The sequence below is a fragment of the Vulpes lagopus genome, chromosome X (assembly GCF_018345385.1).
Source record: "Vulpes lagopus strain Blue_001 chromosome X, ASM1834538v1, whole genome shotgun sequence".
Lineage (NCBI taxonomy): Eukaryota > Metazoa > Chordata > Mammalia > Carnivora > Canidae > Vulpes > Vulpes lagopus.
In genome coordinates, this window is record NC_054848.1 from 348,124 (window position 1) to 372,101 (window position 23,978).

Genomic DNA, 23,978 nt, shown 5'->3' on the forward strand with positions numbered 1-23,978 from the left:
CATCCTGCGGGGGACGCGCGTTCCAGGGGCGCGGGGCTGCGCACCTCCCGGGCCCGGCCGGCCGGCACCCCGGCAGCGTCCAGAAACTCCTCCTCGGCTTGGGTTTCCGCCGGCCATTGAGGGAATGCGAATGCGGGTACCTGTTTGGGGCGCTGGCGCCTGCGCCCGCTCGCGCGCGCGCGCGCCGTCTCCCTCTCCCTTCAAAAAGCTGGATGCTCACCTCTCCGCACCAAGGTGCTCAGACGCCAAACAGTGATGAAATGAAAAGAAAGCCAATTGCCGGCCTGGAGGTGGGGGAGAGATAGCGTCTCCGCGTGCGCCCTCGCCGAGCCGGGCGCCCTAATTGCTGCAGACAGGGCGCGCGGGGGGTTGGGCGGAGGTGGCCTCGTATAAATAGTGAGATCTCAAATTGAAAGGCATAAATAACAGCAGGAGGGACCTACCCTCACACGGACCGTCCTCTCCGCGCGGGGACGCGTGCGGACCACAGCCCGGCTCCCAGCCAAGCCCCGCCGAGCCCCGCGGACCCCGCAGCCCCCCGGGCAGCCATGGAGGAACTGACGGCTTTTGTATCCAAATCTTTCGACCAGAAGAGCAAGGAGACCGGCGGCGGCGGCGGCGGCGGCGGCAAGAAGGATTCGATCACGTACAGGGAAGTTTTGGAGAGCGGACTGGCGCGCTCGCGGGAGCTGGGGAGCTCGGAATCCAGCCTGCAGGACATTACGGAGAGCAGCGGCCACTGTCCGGTGCATCTGTTTAAGGACCACGTGGACAGCGACAAGGACAAACTGAAAGAGTTCAGCACGGGGAGGGCCGCGGAAGGTAAGGTCCCCGGCGCTCCCGGGCCGGTGGTGCCCGTCGCCCTGAATCCCCTCCAGCCTGCGTCTGAAGGGGCAGCCGTGCTCCGCAGAGAGGCCTCGGCCACCTGGGGCACGGCTTTGCGAAGGAAAGGAAGGACAGGCCAGGGCGCAGAGGAGGGGAGGCCCGGGAGCCGCGGCCGCGGCCGGGCAGGCGCTGGGGCCAAGCGCCGCTGCAGCGCGGGCTCCCCGGGGTTGGCACGGGCACTGGCGGCGCGACCTGCCCCGGGTGGGGGTCCTCCGGGCGCACAGGGCGCTGCTCGGCTGTAGGGCATCGCCGGGTGCCGGTGCTCCGGGTGTCCACTCCCCGGCGCCCGTGAGGACAGATCCACGCGCATCTCCCGGCCTCCTGTGCCTTTGAAACGGGCCGCGCGGGCCGGAGGTCCCGGCTGTCCCAGAGTCGCCCCACCCGCCTGCGGAAGCCTCTCCGCGTGGCTTCCTCTTAGGGAAAACTTTCCCCTTGAACCGTAAAGCTGGATCTGAGCTGACGCGGGCCTCTAAATTAAAACCAGTCGCGCGTCCGCAGGTGGCCACGGTCTGGGCGCGCAGGGAAGGGCCCCGGGGAGGCTCAGGGCGTCCAGGCTGTCAGAGCGCAGGCGGCCCCTCGAGGGAGCTGCGGGTGCCCCGCGCGCCCTGGGCCTGCTTCCCCTCTGCTCTTCCAGACAGCGGTGGCGGCCGCTGCCCGGATGCTGGATGGGGGAGACGGGCGGGTTTCTGGGGGCTCTTCCTGCCGGGCAGCCGTAGTTCCCACCCCGGGGACGTGTGACCACACGGGGTGACCAGCAGAGGTAACGCAGAAGCACGAAATGGGCTGGATTTGTCAGGGGGGCACAGTCTGCGCATGCTGGGAATGTCTCTTTTTCATCACAAAGACGAAATACGGAGCCTTGCCACCCGCCTGGCAGCTCCTGCCCTGCACGCTCTCAGCGTGCGGAGACGGCCCGAAGGCCTCCCACCAAGTACAATCCTCCACCCCACACACGGGCACACAGACCCCGGGCCTCCTGCTCCTGGGGACCCTACACGACCGGTCTCCGAGTGGCGGGGTTCCGGGCCACGGCCTGGCAACCGTGCGGGTGACCCACGTAGGCTTCTGAGGCCTTGTCCGGTGGAAGCGGCAAGCTGGCAGAGGCTTGCTGCCGCCCAGGCGGCCCGGGCACGACCTGCCTCACCTCGGGGCTCAGCCCTGGTTGCCACCTGGCACACCTGGCTCTTGAGCGCTCGCGACTTTGCCGTAATGAAGACACAGCTGTCGGCAGGGCGCTCCTCGCGGCCCACGCTCAAGTTCAGGGGTTTAGGGCAGCCGGGGCGAGCTCTGTGGCTCCTGACCGGCTCTCCCAGTGCTTCCTCCTTGTCCGCCAGCCTCCGTGCACCCTGATGGCCAAGGCTGGGGACCCTGGAAAAAGGGCCTGTTGTGGGGGGGAGGGAGACAGAGTGCGAGCGAGTGTGAGGACAGTCGGGGCCTTCCAGGGATGAGAGGAAGACAAAACAGGCTGCATTTGTAAGACGGGAGCAGCTTGGAGGTGTGGGAGGCCTGGGGGTTCCAGCAGACACCCCGAGGTCTTGGGCGCCCGCACGGCGTCCCGCTGAGCACAGCGAGGCAGTCTGTGGATTTTGCAAATCCTGCCCTGGGTCCTCAGGGGGGGCTCCGAAGGCCAGAGTCTCAGCTGGGATCAATCCCTGGCGTCACACATAACAGAAGAGGGAGGAAGGAAGAGTCGGGGCGGCCTCTAGGACGAGGATTTACGGCTGGGAAGAAACGGGGTGTTTCTGGAAATGCGACGCTTTCAGCAGGCGGGAGGGGATTTAAAATCGGAGTCGGGGTCAAGTGCCCCGTGCTCGGGAGCCTGGACGGAGGACTGGCTGGCTTCCGGCTCCGGGATCCTGGTCGGGGAGCGCGGTGCCCCATGAGCCCGCTCCCCACAGCCGCCTGGGGTCTCCCCGTTGGTAAGTTTCTGGGCTGAGTCACGGAGTGGCCTTCTGGGCTGCGTCCACGCTGCTTTCCAGCTGGGCTCGTTGGCCAGGGCGTCCTGAAGGCGAGCCTCCCCTTGACACCAGGGGACATCTCCTTGGGGCACAGAGGTGGCCTGTGAGTGTGCCCGGCAAGTTCCGTGATGCAGGGAAAGGGCACAGAGATGGCAGGCAGGCGCCCAGGGTGGGGAAACCGCCTTTTACGTGTGCACTCGACGAGGGGCTTCATTTCCCAGCGGTGGGTGGCAGAGGCGTCTGGTTAGGGTCTAAATGTTGACCTGATGACCTGAGGCTCAGCCCCCGTCCCGCTCCCCAGCAAGCACAGATGCTATCACCATGTTTGGAGTAAGAACGCGCCGCTGTTGGTGGCCACGGGGCTGTGTCCCACCTTGTGCCGACCGCTTGGAGGCAGAGGGCCGTGCTCACCGACGCACCCCCAGCCCCCGTGCCCTGCATTTGGGGCGAGTTTTGGTCTCCGGGTCTGCAAAAGAGACCAGAGTGGGGTCCGGCTGCGCGCCCAGCTCCTCGGCATCCGGAGGAGGCTCCGACCCGCCTGGCACGGCCCCTGTCTGTGCGCAGCACCCGGGGGCGGCGTCTTTGCTGGGGCCTGGACCTCAGCGGGGCCGGGAGGGCCCCACACTCTTCCGGGGAACAGACACCCAGGCCATTCGGCCCAAAGTTGTTTGACTTAAAATAATACTGAAGACCCGACTGGGAGAGGCAGAGCGAGGAGACCGGCTAGGGCATGTCGCTATGGAAAGCCGGACAGAGGACACCTTGGGGAAAGCCTTGCGAGATTAGGCCCAGAAAGAGCTCGCGGTGGTGCCCGAGTGTATACCAGGAGCGCGGTGTCCCCTGGAGGCCGCTCTGGCCACTGGACGCAGCCCCCAGGGGTGTCAGGGCACCGTTGCTGCCGGGGCCCCTTCGTCCGCAGGCGCACCCTTGCATGTCAGCCGCGCCGCCGGCCTGTTTGTGGGCGCTGGGGGCGCCTCGGCTCGTAGGGAGCCGCAGGGCAGCGTGGGCAGCCTGCCCTCAGCCCCGTGCCCTCCGCCCGCCCACCCGCAGGTGTGTACGAGTGCAAGGAGAAGCGCGAGGACGTGAAGTCGGAGGACGAGGACGGCCAGACCAAGCTGAAGCAGAGGCGCAGCCGCACCAACTTCACGCTGGAGCAGCTCAACGAGCTGGAGCGGCTTTTCGACGAGACCCACTACCCGGACGCCTTCATGCGCGAGGAGCTCAGCCAGCGCCTGGGGCTCTCGGAGGCGCGCGTGCAGGTAGGAGCGCGGGGAGGCCCCGCCAGCCTAGGCCTGGAGCGCGCCACCGCCGCCCGGGGCTGCAGGCCCCTTCCCGGGAGCGCAGGGGGCAGCCCCGCCAGCGGGTGCTCGGCAGCCCGGAGGCCCCTTCCCGGGAGCGCAGGGGGCCGGGAGCGCGCCGGCGCGGGGCCTGGCGGAGGTGCCTGGGGCTCTCGCACCGGGTGGCTCGGCTCGGCTCGCGCGAAGGGCGAGTGCCCACCCGGAGCGGCTGGCCGGCGTCGGGATGTGTCCTCACCTCTTTCCGCTGCTTCTGTTCGCTCCCCTCCCCCCTGCCCAGGCCCTCAGCCCCCTCCCCTCCCGCCCCTGGGAGGGGAGGCGAGGTGGGGGGAGCCGCGCACACCGGGCATCTTGATGAGCGCGGCTGCTGCCCGCGCGGGGCCGGATTAGCCGGGGCGCGGCGGGCGGAGGGGGGCGCGCGGGGCGGGGGCGCATGAATTCCTGATGCCCCATCTGGCGAGCCCCTGTCTGCGGGGCCCTGGGCGTGCGCCGCACGTGCGGAGGGGACGCGCTGGGCAGCCTTTCCCGGGCACTACAGACGCCAAGTTACATTTATTAACGCGTTTCTGGGGAGGGGGGACGGGGGTGTTGGCAAACATCCGCTTCCAAGTCGCCTTCCCCGCGTTGTGCCCTCGCGGGGGGACCCTGGGAGGTCGGGCCTGCAGCCTTCCCGTCCTTTCCCTCAAGGCTCTGAGCAGGACAGCAGCGCCGGCCCCAGAAGGGAAGGGAGTCCGCATCCCCCGGGCTCCGGGGACCGGTTTTAAATAAATGTAATTAATATTGCCGAGCGGGGACCGGGAGTGCGCGACAAGCGCCGCGCCTTGGTGTAGAAGATGGACACACGGCGACCCCGCTGTCGTCCCCCCGCAGCCACCCGAGCACACTTGCCAGCGGAAGGCACAAACGTGTTTGACCAGATCTTTCATTTGAGTTTTTATTATTATTATTTTTTATTGTTGTTATTTCGGTCCCCATCGCGCTGCACCTAGAGGAGTGGGCGCCCTGGCCTAGGCTTTCCGGGGTCGCCTCGCAACCTCCTGCAGCTCCTGTCCGCAGAGGTGGCACCCGCGCCGCTGGCCAGCCTCTCCCCGGGGTCCCGACGGTGGCCCCTTTGCCCAGGCCGCGGACGCTGAGGGTGGCTCTCCCGCGGGCCTCCGTTCTCGGGGAAGATAGATGGGGCCGCGGCATATAAATTAATGAAAAGATTAAACTTTCGCTGAAGGGGACATCACCTTTTATGTCATCTCCCGGTGTCTCTCTGCCTGGGATCTGTAATATCTCCCAGGCCTTGATGTACTGTTTCTATAAAAATAAATTACTTCTAATTTAATTGTCCACTATTTCTTTCAGCAGTCTATTACGGACTAACACCTTAGCGGGAGCGACCGGAGTGGCAGGAAATTGGTTCTTGGGTGCTCGCCGGTCTCCAGAAAGCCCTAAAATCAAAGCGGGGGTGGTGGCCCTGGCGGCGGGGAGGGCGGCACGGGGATGGGAGGGGACACGAGGCCATGGCGATCCATCCAGGGCCGAATTAAAATTTAACGACTGTAAATAATAATAAAAACAAACATGGGAATCGGACAGAAGGAATAATTTCTCCGCCGGCCACGGGGAAGGCGGTCGCCGGGGTAAAGGGAAGGCAGGGGCGCTCGTAAAAATCAATTAGTTAAAACGAATGGGTCGGGGCGCAGAAGGGCGAGGGGGAGGGCGCCGGGGGGAGCGCCCCGCGGCCGCAGGGGTGGGGGGCACCCGGGAGGACGCGTATTTTATTCCCGGCTCCGAGGCGGTGGGTAATCCTTTTCGGTACAGCCTGTCCTGCGTTGTTAAAGGATAGAGTTTCAATTTAGTGTGGAAATTTGCTGTAAATAAATTGGGGATCCTATGGAAGCTGGTCCTTATTAACCTTTTATTTTTAGTGTCGTACTGGCACCTCATATCACGCAGCTGTCAGGGTTATAATGGAAAGTTATGAGACCACAGTGAGGAGCAGGAGGTAATTTAATTACAACAAATATCTTTGGGTTTATGGCGCAGAGCTAAATTAAATGTCATTATTCACTGTCTGTAATGGGAATCAAAAAGAAATCAGATTACGGCATTTGTGAAAGGAATCACCGACCGGCCCTTAATGAAGATATAACCGCTTAACCAGTGTACTGCGCTTTACTTAGCATATTCGGGACTAATTGGAATTGATCGTGAATCACCCCAAGACTGATTTATTATCGCGGGACGCACTGGCTAATTCATCACTTTTACTCTTCATAATCTCCCATAATCTCATTCCCCACCCTCACCTCCCCCCAACCCACCCACCGACCCTGCTGCTGCTGCTGCTGCTGCTACGAGAAAAGGGAGTTTTGCTTTTCTGGATTTAAATAGGATTAGGATTCTTTCTCCCTCCCCCCGCCCCCCCCCCACAAATGCGCCTCGCAGTGGGGGGCACAGTTTGCTCCGCTGGGGCCTCCTGGGGACCCCGGTAGGACCACCAGGAGAGGCCCGAGGTCGGGATGGGTGCAGAGGGGTCCCGTGTGACCGGCCCCGGGGTGATGTTGGCGGTGGCGGAGAGGGTAGGGGTGTGGGGAGTCGCGCGAGGAGGGATTTTGTGAGCTGGGGAGGTGGATGCCAGGCTGGAAGGGCTTGTGCACTGTGACCTGGATGGAAGGGAGGACGCTTTGGGGATTACTTTTCAGGGGGTCATGCTAGAAGTTTTGCAAGCTCCCAGTAGCCTGGCTGGCGGGCTGAGCTTTGGAACCTTCTGGAAAGCTGGTTATAACCGGCAGATGGTGGCTGAGCTTTGGAGAAAAAGCCGCCTCTTCGGAGTCTGGGGAGGAAAAGTTAAGGTTTCCTGCAGTCCCGGATGCTTCCAAGCTCCCCGGCTGTGGTGAGGTTTCCCAGGGCGCCCGTGGAACCGGATTAAGGGGAGCCCCCTGCCATGCTTGGAGCTGTGCCCGCTCAGGCTCAGGGCACCCCAGACACAGTGGCCCCAGGAAGCCTTTCTTTGTGTTAATTAGTGTTCCGCCATCGCCGGCGATTAGGGAGAGCGAGGGTGGCAGGAAAGCAGCCGAGGACAGAGCTTTAGGGGAAAGTCTGTGCCTGAGAATATGGACCGTGGGGCGGCCGGACAGGGGGAGCGTGTGAGCCTGGCCGGCGGGGCGGAGGCTTATGGGGTGGGATCCTTGGCACCCAAATTGACTTGGGGATCGAGCTGAACTGCGGAGGGTCCCACTGATGTCCTTTCTCCAAGAATTCGATTTTTTTTTTAAGAGGGAGGCTGGGGCCCGAAGTTATTGGGTCTTTGTGAATCCAGAACATTCATGAGTCCTTAACAGGAACCGGGACCCTCCAGGCTTAGCAAGGAGGGTTTGGAGCTAGTGGGTGTTGGGGCAGTTTCCCCGGGAAGGCGCCAGATTGGGAGCTACTTATCACTCCGGGCGCCTGCTTCCCCGAGGCTAAGGTCGGGAGCAGGAAGCTCTGGCGCTCCCAGGGGCTGGCCCAGTGGAGGAGGGAATGCCCACACTGTGTGGAAAGTTCTGGAATCCGCCCTGCTACTCCAGTGCGCACTTCTGCCCTTGATATGGATGTAGAGGCTCCTCGCCTTGGGGCCCAGGCGTGGCCACTTAGGGCCTGGCTGGGTTGCGGCTGCACCCTGGCGCCCGGGGTCCCCAGCCCGCCCCAGGACGCGCGCACCCTCGCCGTCTAGCGTCCTGAGGGTAAAGCAGCCCGAGCTTCAGAGCCCCGCAGGCTCACGCGGCTGCGCGCCTCTCTCTGCTCTGTCCTCAGGTTTGGTTCCAGAACCGGAGAGCCAAGTGCCGCAAGCAGGAGAACCAGATGCATAAAGGTGCGAGCAGACGCTGGGAAGTGGGGGTGGGAGGGGTGCAGAGGCCGCCGGGGTGCCCAGCGGACCCAGGCGGCCCTCACGGCTCCTCTCTCCCCTTGCAGGCGTTATCCTGGGCACCGCCAGCCACCTGGACGCCTGCAGGGTGGCGCCCTACGTGAACATGGGCGCCCTGCGAATGCCTTTCCAACAGGTAGCCCGTCTTTCTTCCTTCTGAGGCGCGCGCAGGGGGCCGCCACGTCCCCGCCTCCCTGGCGTCCCGCCTCGCCCCCCGCTGCTCCCGCCCCCGCGGAAGAAAGGCTGCCGCTTTTACAAGGGGGCATTTATACACCCGTTGGCACGTATTAAAATCACGCTGTAAAACTCCAAGAGTCACCTTGGGGAGGGCCAGGATATAAACCCAAACAAAATTTTACAAAACTCAGAGTGAAAAAAAAAAATCCCACCCACCCAGGCTGCCTGGTTGGGGGTGGAGACGCGGGGACGCTCGCGCTGCGCTTGGGTTGGCGGCGGCGCTGCGTAGACACCCAACCCCCACCTCGCCGCCCGCGCCAAGGCCTCAAGTGGAGGTGTGTGCACCCCACTGTACCTGGGTCTGGCTCCCCACTTGGAGCTCTGGGAGCCCAGGTGCCCCTGGGGTGGCGAGGGTGTCACTGGGCTGCTTGGATGCAGCCACTGGTGCGCGCGCTGGAAGCTGCGTGGGGGAGGCGCGCGCCCCTGAGCGGAGCGCGCACAGCGCACGTGCTCCCTGCCTCGTCCCAGCGCAGAGCCGGTGCGCCCGTGGAGGCCCCAACTTTGGAGGGGGGTGTGTGTGCGCACCCGCTGGGGAGCAGGGGTTTTTGCTCCAAGGACCAGGCCCGGGTGCATATTTGGACCGGCGCTGTCCAGGGGCCTCTGCGGGACAGCTAGGGTGTGGGTGGTGATGGGGGGGGGGTCAGTCAATACACACCTGAGACAGCGGGTGCTCGAGTCTTCCGCGCTCCAACTCAAGTGCCCAAAGCCATAAGGGCGTCCGGCGCTCGGGACGTGGGGTCATGCGCCCCCTGGATTCAGAGGGTCCCTAGGAAGGTGTGCAAGGGGAACCCAGACCCTGGTCGGGGACACGTCACAAGTGCGGAGAAGGGAGGCAGGGGTGGCAGGTGTAGACGGCCGGATGCTGGCGAGGACAGGGGTGTGTGCGCCAGCAGGGTAGGGGGCTGGGTGTGAGAGCTGCTCAGATTGCTGTGCTCTGCGTGTGCAAAGCAGCCAACAGCCCGCGCGCACTCGGGCGTCCTGAGGACAGTTGCGCTCCCCCTGCCCGGCGGAGGGTGGGTGGTGGTCCCCGGGCTGCTGCGGGAGGGGGTCCAGGGCTCCCCGGAAAGGGTCCGTGGCGCCCCCGTCCTAACTGTGCCAAGTGTGCTCTCCCAGGTCCAGGCCCAGCTGCAGCTGGAAGGCGTGGCGCACGCTCACCCGCACCTGCACCCGCACCTGGCCGCGCACGCGCCTTACCTGATGTTCCCGCCGCCGCCCTTCGGGCTGCCCATAGCCTCGCTGGCCGAGTCCGCCTCGGCCGCCGCCGTCGTGGCCGCCGCCGCCAAGAGCAACAGCAAGAACTCCAGCATCGCAGACCTGCGGCTCAAGGCGCGCAAGCACGCCGAGGCCCTGGGGCTCTGACCCGCCGCGCGCCCCGCGCCCTGCCCCGGCCCCACCGCCCCGCCCGCGCTGCGTCCTGCACTCGACCCCTCCGCGCCCCCCGACGGCCGCACGGACGCCCTGGAGCGAGCGCGCGGCCTCCCTGCCCGGGGCAGCCTTCCGGGACCTCAGGACCCCGCCGGACCCTCGCAGAGAGTGTGCGGGAGGCGGCAGGCGACGGTGACACCAGCCAGCCCCGCCCTGCGCCCGCCGCCTGTGCGCCCTGGCCCCGCGCGCCCAGGGGAGCCCCGCGCCTGCTCCTACCCTGTGCATGCGGCCTCCCACACCACACACCTTGGAAGAGCATAGAGTCTATGAAACTAGAGATCTGGGGCTGGTCTCCGCTCAAGATGCCAATTCTTGGTTTGCCAACACTTTTATCCACTGCCACGACGTCGCTTCCATCCCGGGAGGGCGTGGAGGACGGGTCTGGATTCCAGAGTGGACTTGCGCCCGCCAGGCCGGGCCGTGCTCTGCAGCAATAAGGAAACGCATCTGCCGACCTGACCTGACCTGACCTGACCTCGGGACAAGGTGGGGAGGGGGCGGGGGCAGCTGCATCTCCCACCTTGTGATCGCTTTTATTTTTTCCGGGGGGGTGGGCTGGGGTGGACCTGGACCAGAGCGAGCACGGTCTTCACGCACACGTTTGGCCCCAAAGCAAGTTTAGAATTCCTTGTGCCATAGAACCAGGCGACTTTATAACTTTTTCCAATATTTGATTCCTGAATTGACTTTTTTTTTTTTTTTTGCTGTTCTACAGAATTCAGACGCAGATACATTGCATAGAGACACAGGGGCGCGTGGCTTTAAGGTGTAATACTGATGCAGCATTAACTTTAGTGAAATGCAACTAAGTGCAGTAAAGTGCAATACTGTAAATGTTATAGATTTAAAAAAAAAAAAGAAATGAAGAAAGAAAGAATAGCCGTGCACTCTCGACCCTGTCAGCTTCCGGCTGGGAAGGGCATTGCCTCTTCCTGCGTGCTGCGGGCCTGACCGGTGGGCAGGGGGGCCCAGCGCCAAAGCGATGGGGGGGCCAGTGGGTGGTGGTGGGTGGGGACGAGTGTGCTCTGGTTCTGGGGGAACCCCGGTGTGTGGCAGGTGGTAAAAGCCGAAGCCGGGGTGCCAGGATGCGCCGAGCCCCCGACACTGGGGTCTCCGAGGCCCTGATAGGTTCTAGTAGCTGGCGGCCGCTTGCAGGGCTGATTTCTCTTCTCCCTGCGACCTTCCCACGCCCCCTGCCCGTGCCCGCTCCGACTGGCTCAGCACCAAGGAGCCGCTGGCTCGCAGGGAAAGGCTCCTGGGACGGGGAACCAAAAAGCCTTCATGGCCCCAGTTCCGCACCCGGCTTTGGGCAACGTGCTCGGCACATGCTGCGCGGGGCCTCGGGGCTGCGGCCGCGCGGGCTGGTCTACCTCGATCCACCGGGCGCCCGTCTCTTTGCCTTACTCACCGAGGCCTGCCCGCTCGGCCGCCGCGACCCCCAGCATGCCAGCAGCCCCAGCCGGCCCGCCCGCCTCCGGGCACCCCCTGCACCCCCCTGCACGCCCGTGCGCCCCCGGGTGCCCCCACCCGACCCCGGCCGTTGGGGAACTCCACGTGCCCACCCTCGTCCCCAAAGACGTCTCCATCTTTCCAGATCTGGCGTTGCCGATGTTCTTTCCTGATCCACGAACTTTGCTATATGCTTCCAAGAAAAAACAAACAAACAAAAAAATCTTTTTTTCTTTTTTTTTCTTTTTCTTTCTTTCTTTCTTTCTTTCTTTCTTTCTTTCTTTCTTTCTTTCTTTCTTTCTTTTTATTGCCTTGCCTTGTAAGGAAACATTTTCCACCTCTGACGGAGCTGAAGTGTGCATCCGTGTGGACGTGTCTCGTGCGTGTCTCATCCGAAACTCTACACAAACCAAAAGCCTCCTTCGGCTTTTTTCTTTTTTAATTTTAGTAATGCTCTACTATAACAGGAAGACATGAAGAAAGCCAAGTCGGTATTCTTAAATCACGTGCAACTTTTATTCTAGTTTATTATTATAATTTTTTTCGCCCAGGCATTAATGGCATTATCGTGCTCGCCTCATATGTGCAGTTTTGCTTTTTACACGGCTGTGAATTTAAAAAAAAAAAAAAAGAAGAAGAAAAAAAAGAAGATCCTATAAATGAGCTGGATTTTTCCCTTACATGCACACAATACCTTTCGAATCCTCGAAAGCTAACGGCGTTCATCCTAAAATGCAACCCTTGGCAAAGGTTGCAGGTACAACGCGTCCATCCCTGGTTTTTTGTTTTTTGTTTTGTTTTCTGTGTGTGTGTGTGTGTGTGTGTGTGTGTGTGTGTGGTTCCCCCCCAAAAAAGCAACTAATAATTTTTAATCGAAACGTAGTCCTCATAAACCACTCCCTGTGCAACGGAAAACTCACTCCATGGGAGCACAAGGCCACAGGGTTTGATCTTGGCAGAAAATCGGGAGATTTGAAAGCAGGGCCACTGGCGCCTGGCTGCGCTGGGCGTTTTGGTGGGTGAGACCTGCTGGGTGGTGGGTGGGGGTGGGCTCACCGAATGCTTGTTCTTCCTTTTTTTTTCTTCTTTCTTTCTTTGGTCGGATTTAACATGGAAAGTGCGCCAGGTATACGCCTCACCAATGGGGACCCTCCCGCCCCCCCCCAAAAGGAGAAGCATCACAGCAAATGTAAGGGTGGCAGGTGCTGCGGGGCGGGCTGGCGTCGCGCTCCGGTGCCGTGGAACCTTGCGCGCGCGAATCCAGCCTCTTGTTTCTCCGCGAAAGTCCAAGAGCGTCGGGTATGGGGTTGTCCGAGGAGCTGGGGTCCGCTGTGGGCCTCTGCAGCTCCGCGCTCCGCGCTGTTTGCTTCGGGGATGCAGGCGACGCCTGCAATGGGATGCGTGTGGCTCATGGCCCGCCAGCCCATCACCCCGCGGCCCGTGCATTGTGTCCACCTGTGCACCCCCCTGTGCGCCCCCCTTGTGCGCCCCCTGTGCGCCCGCCTGGGGCCGTGGAGCTGCCACGGGGCCCCCCAGGTGTGAGAAATTAAATTCAGGGGCGCGGTGGGTGCTTTGTGTGCCAAACGAGATCTGTTTCTTTCGAAGTCATTCACGGTGCGCCCCACGAGTGAGTCGTCGCGGTGAGCGACGCGGCCTGGAACGTGCTTGGCGCAGGGGTCGAGTCCAGAGGCCTCCGTCGGGGTCCACGGGCGCGTCCACGCGCGCGGGTTGAGCTGCGGGCAGGTTCTCGCAGGTGCCGCACGAGGACTTGTGGTCGCCAAGGCGCGTCGAGCCCCCGACGCCTTTTCGTGTTCTCTGGAACCCTCTTGGGAGGGCCGTGGCCGGCTTGGCAGCAAGGCATTCTCGGGGAAATGCCATTGTTCCCCTTGGCGTCTCTTGGGGACGGATGCGCGTGTTGCCTCCTTCCGTGGTGGCAGTCGTGTCCTCGGGGAGAGCAGTGGCGTTGCTGGACCGGGTGCAAGGCCCGTGACCTGGGCAGGCGTCTGAGTTGTGCACACTTGGAGCAGCTGTGCCTCCCACACCCACTGGGAATCAGAGCACCGTGTCCTGTCGAGGGGACGGGGATGCCCTGCAGGTGCCAGCTGCATAGGGACCCTGCACAGCGGCTTGCGTCGCCCTCGCTGAGCCAAGGACAGGGCCACACGTGGTGCCTGGATGGCCCACAAGCCGGGCACACACGTGTGTCTCCAACATTGCAGCGTCTGCCCCCTGAGTGCGTCGCCTGTGCACCTTCGGAGCCTCAGATGCTCCCCGGCCTCCCCCCACCCACAGCAGGTGCAGGGAACGTGTCACCCCCATCCTCCGCCCAAGCTCCCATCCCTGCCCTGCAACCACCTGGCTGCAGTCTCAGCTGCACCCCGTGCACCTGGGGTGTGCAGTCTCTGCGCAAGCCTTGGTTTCAGGAGTGAGCTGGTTTGCACACTCCGCCATGAGCACCTGTGGTCTGTGCTGCGGGCACGGGGTGCGCGGTGGGGGGCACATGGGGATGTTTCAACAGGAAGCAGTAGAGATATTAAGCAGCCACGTCCGAGCTCGTGGCCACCCCACAACCCCGACGGAAAATAATAAATCTCAGCCTCCTCTGCTCCTACACTTGGCTTCCGACCTGATAGTTTAATACTTTTCCAACTACGAGCAAAGGCGGGGGGGGGGGACCCCCTTCTCACTGAGAGTTTTCCCCTGGGGAGCACATTGCAGACGCTCCACCGACTCTACAATGACATAAATTCTTGAGGCACTTTGCTCCTTCTACGAGTTTGGGAGGTCGTGGCGGGGGAGGGCGTGACAGTCGACACGTTGGACGTTTTTTCTTAAAAAAAAAAAAAGAAATTTAATAATAATGAAATGAAAATAAAACTGGTGCCTAATTTATTAAAAATTAGCTTAGGAGTATGCTGGTTTTTCGATACACGTGAAAACTTGATGCAATTTATAAATGTTTTATTGAAATTTGATATTTAACGAGGAATCGGTTGAGGAATGTAGAGAATATCGGGTTTCAAAGCTATGAAGCGTGCTATTTATTTGAAAGGTGATAGTTGGACAACCGAGCCCCGTTGTAGGTAGAGGTTCCCATCAGAGAGAGAGAAAGAGAGAGAGAGAGAGAGAGGCCCGGTTCTCTGCTTCTTGATACTGGATGTATGTGGATGTGTTATTTATTTTTTTTCCTTTTGGTTGAAAGTTCATAAATATGTGCTATTTTAATTATGTTGAGTGTAAATTTGACATTGCCTTGCATTTATTTTTATATTTTTAAAGCCTGTTGCTTTATTTCCCCGCCCCCGCCTCCGTGCCGACCCCAATTTATGAGCAGCCAGTATGATTTACGGCTCGGCAACAGTGTTTGGGTTATGCATACAAGGTGTGTCTGGACCTACAGACGTTTTCAGGGATTGCTCCAACGACGCGGAATAACACGCTTTTCCCAAACCCATGGTCTCTAAAAACCCGTATCCCTCTGCTTCTCGTTGGGGGGTGGGGGGCGCAGGGGGGGGAAACACCCTGGAGGTTTTTTTGGCCACGCTTTGCAGGTTCGTCACACGAAAATGCCCTCCTGTTTAGTTGTAGTCACAAAGTGTATTTTGTCAAACCATATAGTATGAATGTACATCTTGTAAAACGGAGATATAAATAAACTTATAAATATTTGTACTCAAGTGTTAAAAAAAATTCTCACCTCTCCCTCCCCCCGCCCCCACCACCCACCTTCCACTCCGCCCCCCAAGGGGTCGAGTGCAAGCCGCGGGCGTGTTCGGTGCCTCGGCGAACCTACAGGGCGTCTTCCCGGCCGCACAAGAGCGTGTGCGCTTTCCTGGCGGCGTCCGGCTGTGCTTTTCTGGGGCCTCTGACTTCTGCTCCTGAAACCACCACCCGCTTTCCGGCTTTTTACCCATCTCGGTCCACATCCTCCCAGAAGGTGGGGAAGGGAAGACAAAAACCCTATTTCGAATCGACTCAGCCTTTCTCGGGATGACGGCGCAGGCTTTTCCGAGAAGCCCGAGCACCTTGGTTTCGACTTTTCCATTAAAAAAAAAATATATTTTTTTTCTTTCTTTCTTTCTTTTTTTTTTTCCTTCCCCCTTGGTCAGTGTATACGGATTCTCCACCTCAGCATTGCAATGATGATTGAGTCATTTTGGAAAAAGAAAAAAAAAAGTAATAAATGGGAGAAAAAATCAACTTTTCAGAACGAGAACATTTTTTGGCATGTGCTTTTTATCTCTTTATGTAAAGGAGAGTTAATGACCTGATTTAGCCACTCTGACGGCTTCCCGGCTTCGATAAAAACCACATGTGCGGGAAACGCGGGCCGGGCGGGCATGGAGTGGATGCAGCCACCTGAGGGGCGCTCGTACTGTGGCGGGGAGGTCTGGGGGCGGCCGAGTATTCGTGGGGGGCGAGCCCACGGACAGGTGGGCACTGACAGCGCCCTACAAGGTGCTGCCTTCCTGCGGGATCTCCTCTTCCAGCCCCGGAAGGGGTTTTGAACGACCTGCCCGTTTGCTGCGGAGTGTCCAGCCTGAGATTTCCTGTTTCCTCTACGACCTGCGTGACCCGTGTGACCTGCATGTCACAAAACGGGTCAATGCCCAGGGCTCCCTTCCGCAAACCCGTTGGTGTCCTTGCAGGAAGGAAGGAAGGACGTGGTCTTTGCCTGGTGCCCACGACGAGGACCTGGGTCACTTGACACAAGGGCACGATCACTCCTGAAGACCTGTGTGACCTGTGGGTGGCCCCGGGGTGCGGCCTGTGACGGGTTTCGGATGCCCGTCTCTGCCATCCCAACCCCGGGCTTCCAGAAAGCTCTGGCATCCTTTTTTGCACTTAAATGCAGCCCATGTGGGTACTTGCGGACTCCCCTTGTGTCCTCCGTGCGCACGTAGTCAGAGCCGTTATTTTACACTGAAAATAACCATAAAGGTCCGTCTTCGCACAGCAAATTAGTTACTATTGTTTAACACTGTTTAGGAGACAGTTTCCCCTTTGACACAGTGTCCGACTGTTGCCAGTTGTAGCTAATTCGTTTCAAAAGAGACGGAGCCTGGCTCTCTCCGGCTTCAAGACGTTCCTGGCACACGCCGAACCTAAAATGTAACTCTCTCGGCCTCCATTCTCTTTGATTTATTAGTTTTCTTTTCTTTTTTTTTTTTTTCTGTGGGTTGTGCTGCAGACCCTTGCTGACCCAGAACATAGTAGTTTTTTTTTTTTTAATCATTTTAATTTGCACACACGGTCACACCTACAGAAAGAACGGGGCCGGGGATTTCCAGATAACGGTTTCCTACGGCCAGTTCCGAAATCCCTAAATTGGACACGAAAGTACAGTGACGTTGCCTCCCGCAGACGTGTTTTCTTTTCCAGACTTCTGAGGCTTCTGCTGGGGCGTCTGACTTTCATATTCAATCATAGGAAGCGTAGGGAATGGAGGGAAAAAAAAATGCAGAGAAAGCAAAACCGCGAACTGGCCGGCGCGTACATTGTACAGACACACACACAAAGGGAGACGAGCTCTCCGAGTCGTGCCGGGGCAGTTGTCACGGAAAATCCGTGTGTTTGAGATTCCCCACGCGATCTAAGCTCAAAACGAGACCGATCCAGGAAAACTCGCGTTGGTCATTGACACGAAGTCGCCTTGCTTTCCAATGCTGCAGAGTTTAAAAAAAAACAAAAACAAAAAACTTAATTTCTTTCGTTTAAACGTTGAAATGCTTAGAATAAAAATGCTGAGTGTATATTGCCAAATCTTATTATTTTCCACAAAAACACACGGGGTTTTGCTACGGTTCGCCTGTTTTTTTTTTGTTTTTTGTTTTTTTTCCCCACCGCACTTGATTGAACTTGTGAAGCTTGTCCCTTCCCGTATCTCTGTGTACGTCGTTTACCGAAAGTCAGGGAGAAGGAGCGTAAAATTTTAAATTAATTGGACCTCACCTCCTTCCCTGAGCCGTTTGGGACGGAATCTGCAGTTCCTTTTGTAGAGACTCCACGGGATGCAGACACAATAAACATGTGTTGTAAAGTTTGCTCCTGGGCCAGCTCCTCGATTAGTGTTTTTGCTTTGAGATGTAAGTGTTATCGTGTGCTGAACACATCAAAGGACGCCGAGCGCAGCGGTCCCTCTGCCTCTAAAATTAAAAAAACGCCCAAGACGAATCTGCCGCTGTTTAAGCAGCCATGACGTGCTTGCAGTCGTCGGTGGCGTAGAGGACGGGATCCAAGACCTGCCCTCCGGCCACGGGCCGGCCATGCAGATACCAAGCAGGGCTGCGGTGTGCCTGTGCTGCGCGGACCCACTGAGGCAGCTGACGCGTTCTCTACGTGGCCGTGGACGCGTGTCCTCGGAGGACAATTCGTCCCTGTGAGTCCGGACAGGTGTGTGCCCTCTCAACGGTTGAGGTGAGGCCTCCACAGCCCACACGGAGCCCTACCTTTGTTCCCTATTCTTGGATCAGGACATGCCAGTTGAAGCAGGATGTCCTTTGACGGGGTTGCTCCGCTGCGGGGAGCCAAGGGTCCACGTCTTGCAGGACCGGGAGGGCTGTCTGTCCCGTGGGGGCACAGATGCCTTGAGGACAGCCTGTGCTTTTTTTTTTTTTTTTGGTCCCAGACTAGTGGATTGAATGTTTATGTTGCATGGTGTGTGCCGTGCATGATCCACGGATGGTCCCGGGGAGATGCCCCAAGTGCCCTCTTTCTGCATGAGTCTCCGTTCATACGAAAACATAACACACTCAGGTGTAAGACGTGTTGCACAACCGTCGGGAACCACGCAGTAGCGTGCCCACACACACGGGGACCATTTAACCCACTGAAATGACATTGTGTATTCAGGAGGTCAAATGGAGCGTGACCGCACGCTCTGCTCCATTTGTTTGACGACCGAGGTCCCTTTCACGGCGGAAGGCCCGCGCACGCAGCGACCACGGCAATTGCTCGTGAAATCCCCGCCATCGAGGTGGGTCCACGTAGCAAACTAGAAGCTCAGGACTGGAGGCCGCGGCTGCACGTGTCCATCACCATGTTAACCGCAGGCTAATGAGAGGAAGCCAACCTACCGCGGTGAGCGTCGCTATTCCGGACGTCCTTGGTATTTGACGCTCGGTTGGCGATTCTGGTTGCCACGGATCGGGCAGCGTTTTGACATCCAGGTAGGGCCCTAAGGGGGCGTGGGGAGTGGTGCCTCCAGCCCCAGCTCACGGCGGCATCTGGGCAGGAGTACATAAGCAGAGCCTAGATACGGATTCTGGAAGTCTCCATGAGACCATCAGGAGCAAGATAGGTTTGTGCTGAGTTCGGAGATGCTATCGGCTGGGCCTTGCAACCCCCCCAGCAGGCGCCTTTGTGTCCATCGCTCACTCTCCCGATTCCTTCTTCTCTTCCAACGTAGACGCCAACCAAACACGGCTGAGAGGGAGTGAGCTCGAGTCCTGTAGGCCTCTGAAATATGGCACAGGACGAGGAAGGGGCTTGCTTTTTCCAGAACATCCTACTTACATCTACCGACCTTACCATTTAGTGTGTGTCTGTGTGTGTGATTTTTTATTATTACCGTTATTATCCAGGGGAGGGTCCCTCCTGCCTCTTCCAGCGTCTGGGGCCCCAGGCGTCCCCGAGCTGGTGACCCCGTCCCTCCCGTCTCCTCTTCCATCATCACGTAGCTCCTCCTCTGTGTCTGCGTCTCCTCTTCTGTCTCCTAGAAGGACCCCTGTCATTGCATTTAGGGCCACCTCATCCAGGACACCTATCATTGGATTTAGGGCCACCCCAATCCAGGATGAGCACATCTCAGATCCTTCACTTCGTCCCATTTGCAAGTTCCCCATTTCCACATGAGGCCCCACTCTGCGACATCAGAACCCGGTATCTTCGAGGACTGTTATTCAAACTTTCACAGCCACCACGTTTCTTAGCGTTCCCAGCCCCGTGCGTGTGTGCACAATCCCGGGTCCCTAAGATTCAGGCTGGTCCTCAGAGCTGCTTCTTTCTGACCTGGGCTGAGCGCCTGGAAGGTGGAAGAGTGTGGTGATGAGTCACATCACGTCTGAGATTTTGTCTCCTTGATCTGAGAAATTTGACAGTTATGACAGCGTCCAACACATGGTTAATTTCTGCCTAATAGATACCTCAGAAAAAGCCATAAAAAATGAACCACGGCCTACATGTATGTGAAATCATCCAAGCAAATATATATACTTATGATATATAAATATATTTAATATTATATATTTTAAATATAATAAATATTAATACATAGACATTTACAATATATAAATATGTTAAACAGCATATATTTGAAATATAATAAACATGCATAAAAATTAATATATTTATAATATATTAAATAAAACATATATATACATATTTATAACATATTAAATATGAGACTTGAAAATAAATATTATATACATATTTATGATGCATAAATATATCAAATATTATATAATATATATATTTCCTTGGAGAACACTTTTCAGAAAACGGAGTTAAAACTCTCTCAGGGACATGTCACTTTTTGTGTCTGGGGCACCTAAATATAGATTTCCCAAATGCATGACCTCAGGGAGAAATGGAACATATTGGATATTTATTTTCAACGTCCCGGCAGCCAGATCCTGAGGGGGACGCCCGGCTACTGCCAGCCTGGGGCTGACCCCCGCCACATTAGGGCCCTCGTTTTATTTATTTTTATTTTTTTGATAATAAATTTATTTTTAATTGGTGTTCAATTTGCCAACATACAGAATAACACCCAGTGCTCATCCCGTCAAGTAGGGCCCTCGTTTTAAAATCTTCCCGACGACACTTCACGCTGACACAAGGGTTGGGCCTGCCCGGGTGGGCATTTAAACTTCATCTGTCCTCAACTTCACGGCAACACTTTTGCTTTATGGCGTATCCTATTTCCGGATACGGATTCAGAAACGTGAGAGGCGTTCTCTGGCGTTATTGGAGAACCGTGCGCTAATGTGTGCTAATGACCTAACTAATTATATTCTCAGGCAGAAAGCCCTGCATCATCTCGTAAAACCTTTTTATGAATTTATTTTATTTTATTTTTTAGTTTCTTTGCGGCAATATAACTCACACAGCCCTGCGATTCACCTTTTTAAAGGGTAGGGTTCAGCGGTGCAACCGTCACCACCATCCCCATTCCGGGATATGTCATCACGCCTCCTCCCCAAAACGAAGTCTGTACCCATGAAGCAGTCAACGTCAAGTCCTCCTATGTCTCGCCCCCAAAAATGTTCCTTTCAGTTAATCACCAATCAGCTTCCTGTTCTCACGGATTTTTCCTATTCTGGGTATTTCATATAAATGGCGCACGTCATCAGGTCTTATGTGTGTGGCTCCTGTCACTGGGCATCGGGTTCTCAAGATCCATCTGCGGGGTAGCAGGTGTCAGAGATCTGCTCCTCTGCATGACTGAGTAATAGTCCCTGGTGTGCGGGATGGGTCCCAGTCTCTATCCATTCATCACTTCACGGACACGTGGGTTGTGTTCACCCGTGGGTTGATTATGAATAATGATTTTATTTAGGAGACTTTGTATGGACATGATATTTCCCTCCCCTTGGTGTCTACCGAGCCACGGGATGATGGGTTGTAAGTCAACTCTACCTTGAGCTTTTAAGGGGATTGACTGTTTTCCAAAATGACGGCACCATCTTACATTCCCAAGAGCGATGGACGGGGTTTCCGATTTCTCTACATCTTTAGCGATGCTTCTTTTTTGTTTGTTTGTTTTTGTTTTGGATGACGTGCATCCTCGTGGTGTGAAGCAGCATCTTACTGGAGTTGGGATTAGAATTTCTGCACTGAATTAGGACGCTGAGCATGTTTTCATGTGCTTATCAGCAATTTGCATATGTTCTATGGAGAAACATCTGTTCCATGAATCCTCGCCCCAATTTTCAGAGGGGTCATTCGCCTTTTCGTCGTTGAATTGTTACGGTTCTTTATATATTCCGGATACAAGGCCCATATCAGAGATACGACTCACAAGTATCATTTCGCGTGCTGTGGGTTGTCTTTTCACCTTCTTGATAGTGTCCTTTGAAGCACAAAAATTTGGGGTATGGATGCAATCCAAAATTTTTTTTTATTTTAATTTTGTTTGGTTTTGTTTTTTACTTATGCTTTTGGTGTCAGAACTAAGAAGCCACTGCTTAACCCAAAACCATAAAAAAAGAATACATGTATGCTTTTTTCCCCAAGGGTTTTATAATTTTTGCTCTTACATTGTGGCGTTCATGTATTCTCTGAGGTAGGGGTGCAGCCTTACTATTTTTTGTGTCGAGGTACAGTTGTCCAGGCCCCACTGAATTGTCTTGACACCCTTGTCGACCTTCAATGGACCGTAGTACATGGGTTTAATGTGGGATTCTCCATCGTGTTCCATTGGTCTGTATATATCACGTGCCAAAACCCACACAATCTTGATTACCACAGTTTTTTATTAAGTTCTGAAATCAGGAAGTTCCAGTCCTCCAATGTTGTGCAACTTTTTCAAGATTGTTGGCTCTCGCCATTTTTGGAAGAAATGATGAAGAGTTGGTGTTGATTCCTTTAATATCGACTGGAACTCACCAGTGACACCACTTGGTGCTGGGTTTTTCCTTCACAGAAAAGTTTTTTTGTTTGTTTGTTTGTTTTTGGTTACTAACTCAATCTCTTTATGTGTTACAGGTCTATTTAGGGTTTCTGTTTCTTCTAGAGTCAGTTCTTGCTTATTTATTCATGAGAGACACACAGAGAGAGGCAGAGACATAGGCTCAACCACTGAGCCACCCAGGTGCTCCTATTTTTAGCTTTTTAAAGATTTTATTTTGGAAGGGAAAGTGTAGAGGGAGAGGGAGAGAGAACGTCTAGTGGACTCCCCCTGACTGCAGAACCCGATGCAGGGCTTGATCTTGTGACCCTGGGATCATGACCTGAGCTGAAACCAACAGTTGGACGCTTAACTGACTGAGCCACCCAGGTGCCCCAAAACTTAAAATTCGAGTTTAAATAGAAATTTAACACCTTAAACAATTTAAAAGCATTCATCCTTATCTGTAGGTATTGAGGACACGCTGTTTCCTCCACATCCTGACACTTGTAGATGTCTTTTGCAAGGCGAGTCTTTTCTGGGATGCACAGACTCGTGTACACGGGAGGAGGAGCACTTGCCTGGTTTCCAACCTTGAACACTTGAGAGGCCGTTTCTCGCCGGTGGCAAAGCCAGGGCATCGGCATTCCCTTCCAAGGAACATAGACGTGGCGAGAGCTTTCAGGTAGACCCCTACCATTCCCCAGCCCTCGTTGGCAGTCCTGCGTCTCCTGAGCAGATTCCCAATTCTCTTTATTCCACACATTTGCTGAAACAGTTTCCGAACTTTCCCTGGGCTCATGATGAGGCACAGCGGATGGACTCTCTGCTGACATTGGTCACCTTGCCTTGGTTCCCTGCCTTCCTTGGGAAGTGGTGACGCTCTCACTGTTCTTTTCTGCCTTTGGGGCCCCTCAACGGGCGTTCTGGCACTTTCCTTCCAGGCACTTTGCAGTGGTTCCTGGATGAACCTTGGAAGCTGGCATCATGGTGAATGGGATGCCCCACTCTTGGAAGGCATCCATGCTGGGGGTTTGGCACTCTGGGGTCGCCATCTTGAAATTGTCCATAATGTCATCATTGGGTGTTTTCCAAGAAAAGTGTGGTGGGATGATGGAGCATGGTGTGGGGACTTAGGACTGCAGCTCCCGAGGTGTCCCGTCCCCGTGCCTCTTGGGATGGGTTCTCTCCTGCCTGGTCCCTCACTCCCAACCCTGTGCACCTGCTGGAGGCCTTCAGCAGAGAGCCTGCCCTGGATGATTTTCAGCAAAGACACAGAAGAGTTTCCCTGCCTCTTTTTTTTTTTTTTTTTGTTCTTGCAAAGACACTATGCAGGTCAGAGCATCTCAAAACGCAGATGACACCATCCCGGGCCCAGGCAGCGGGCTGGCAGCACCACGTCAGACCTTCAACTGTGTTTGCTGAATCGGTGTTTAGATCTGACTCACAAGCACAGATTTCATAAGAATTCAATGCTATAAAAAATAGAGTGAAAGGAAAAGAAAGGGAACTCAGATGGCGTTTTTCAGGTTTATCATCTAAGCTTGTGTGCGTTCAACGTGGAAGAAAGCAAGTAGAAAGGTCACCGTGGACTCCGTGAGCCTTTCTGAGATTGCATTTCAGCGGACCATGTTTGCAGAGCCTGCACATGTGTGTTGGGCCTGCATGTTGCATCCATGAGTCATGTGTTGTAAAACATCAGTTGTCCCGATACGCTGAGTGATTGGGGGAACCGTGAGCCGCTGATTGGGGGTCTGGCATTGATGTGAAGATGGGGAGGCATGGGGCAAAATCCCAGAGATGGGGAGAGAAAGACAGGGACAGAGAGATAGAGGTGAAGAGAGACACGAGGACCCAGAGAAGAGAGAGATGCAAGAGGAGCATCAATAGGGTCATAACCGTGATGGAAAAATAATCGCCCCGAAGCCCATCCTTCCCAGGAACCATCTGTTTCAATATTTCTATAGTCCTCACAGGCTTTGAACATGATTTTTACATAGTTATAATAATACTTTATGCAATTTTTCTCCTTTCTTTCCCCACGTAGCCTATAAGCACGGGAGGCAGGGCACATTCATTTATGCTAAGAAATATGACTGCCAAATTGACACCAGGACTCGGAGCAGCCAATGTCAACATTCGTTCTTTCGCAAGGAAACTTTACTGGTTAAAAAAAAAAATTGGTTCTAAAATACGGCTTAGTGAGAGTGGAAAATCAAGTGAAG

General features: G+C 56.2%; 1 protein-coding gene across 1 annotated transcript; it reads left to right on the plus strand.

Annotated features, from left to right (window-relative positions):
• Positions 1-548: 548 nt before the first annotated feature.
• Positions 549-10,612, plus strand: SHOX (short stature homeobox). The gene is made up of 5 exons (XM_041741811.1): positions 549-822; positions 3,894-4,102; positions 7,922-7,979; positions 8,081-8,169; positions 9,384-10,612. Exons 1-5 carry the CDS (start codon positions 549-551, stop codon positions 9,627-9,629), a joined length of 876 nt encoding a protein of 291 aa, XP_041597745.1. The 3' UTR covers positions 9,630-10,612.
• Positions 10,613-23,978: the final 13,366 nt, after the last annotated feature.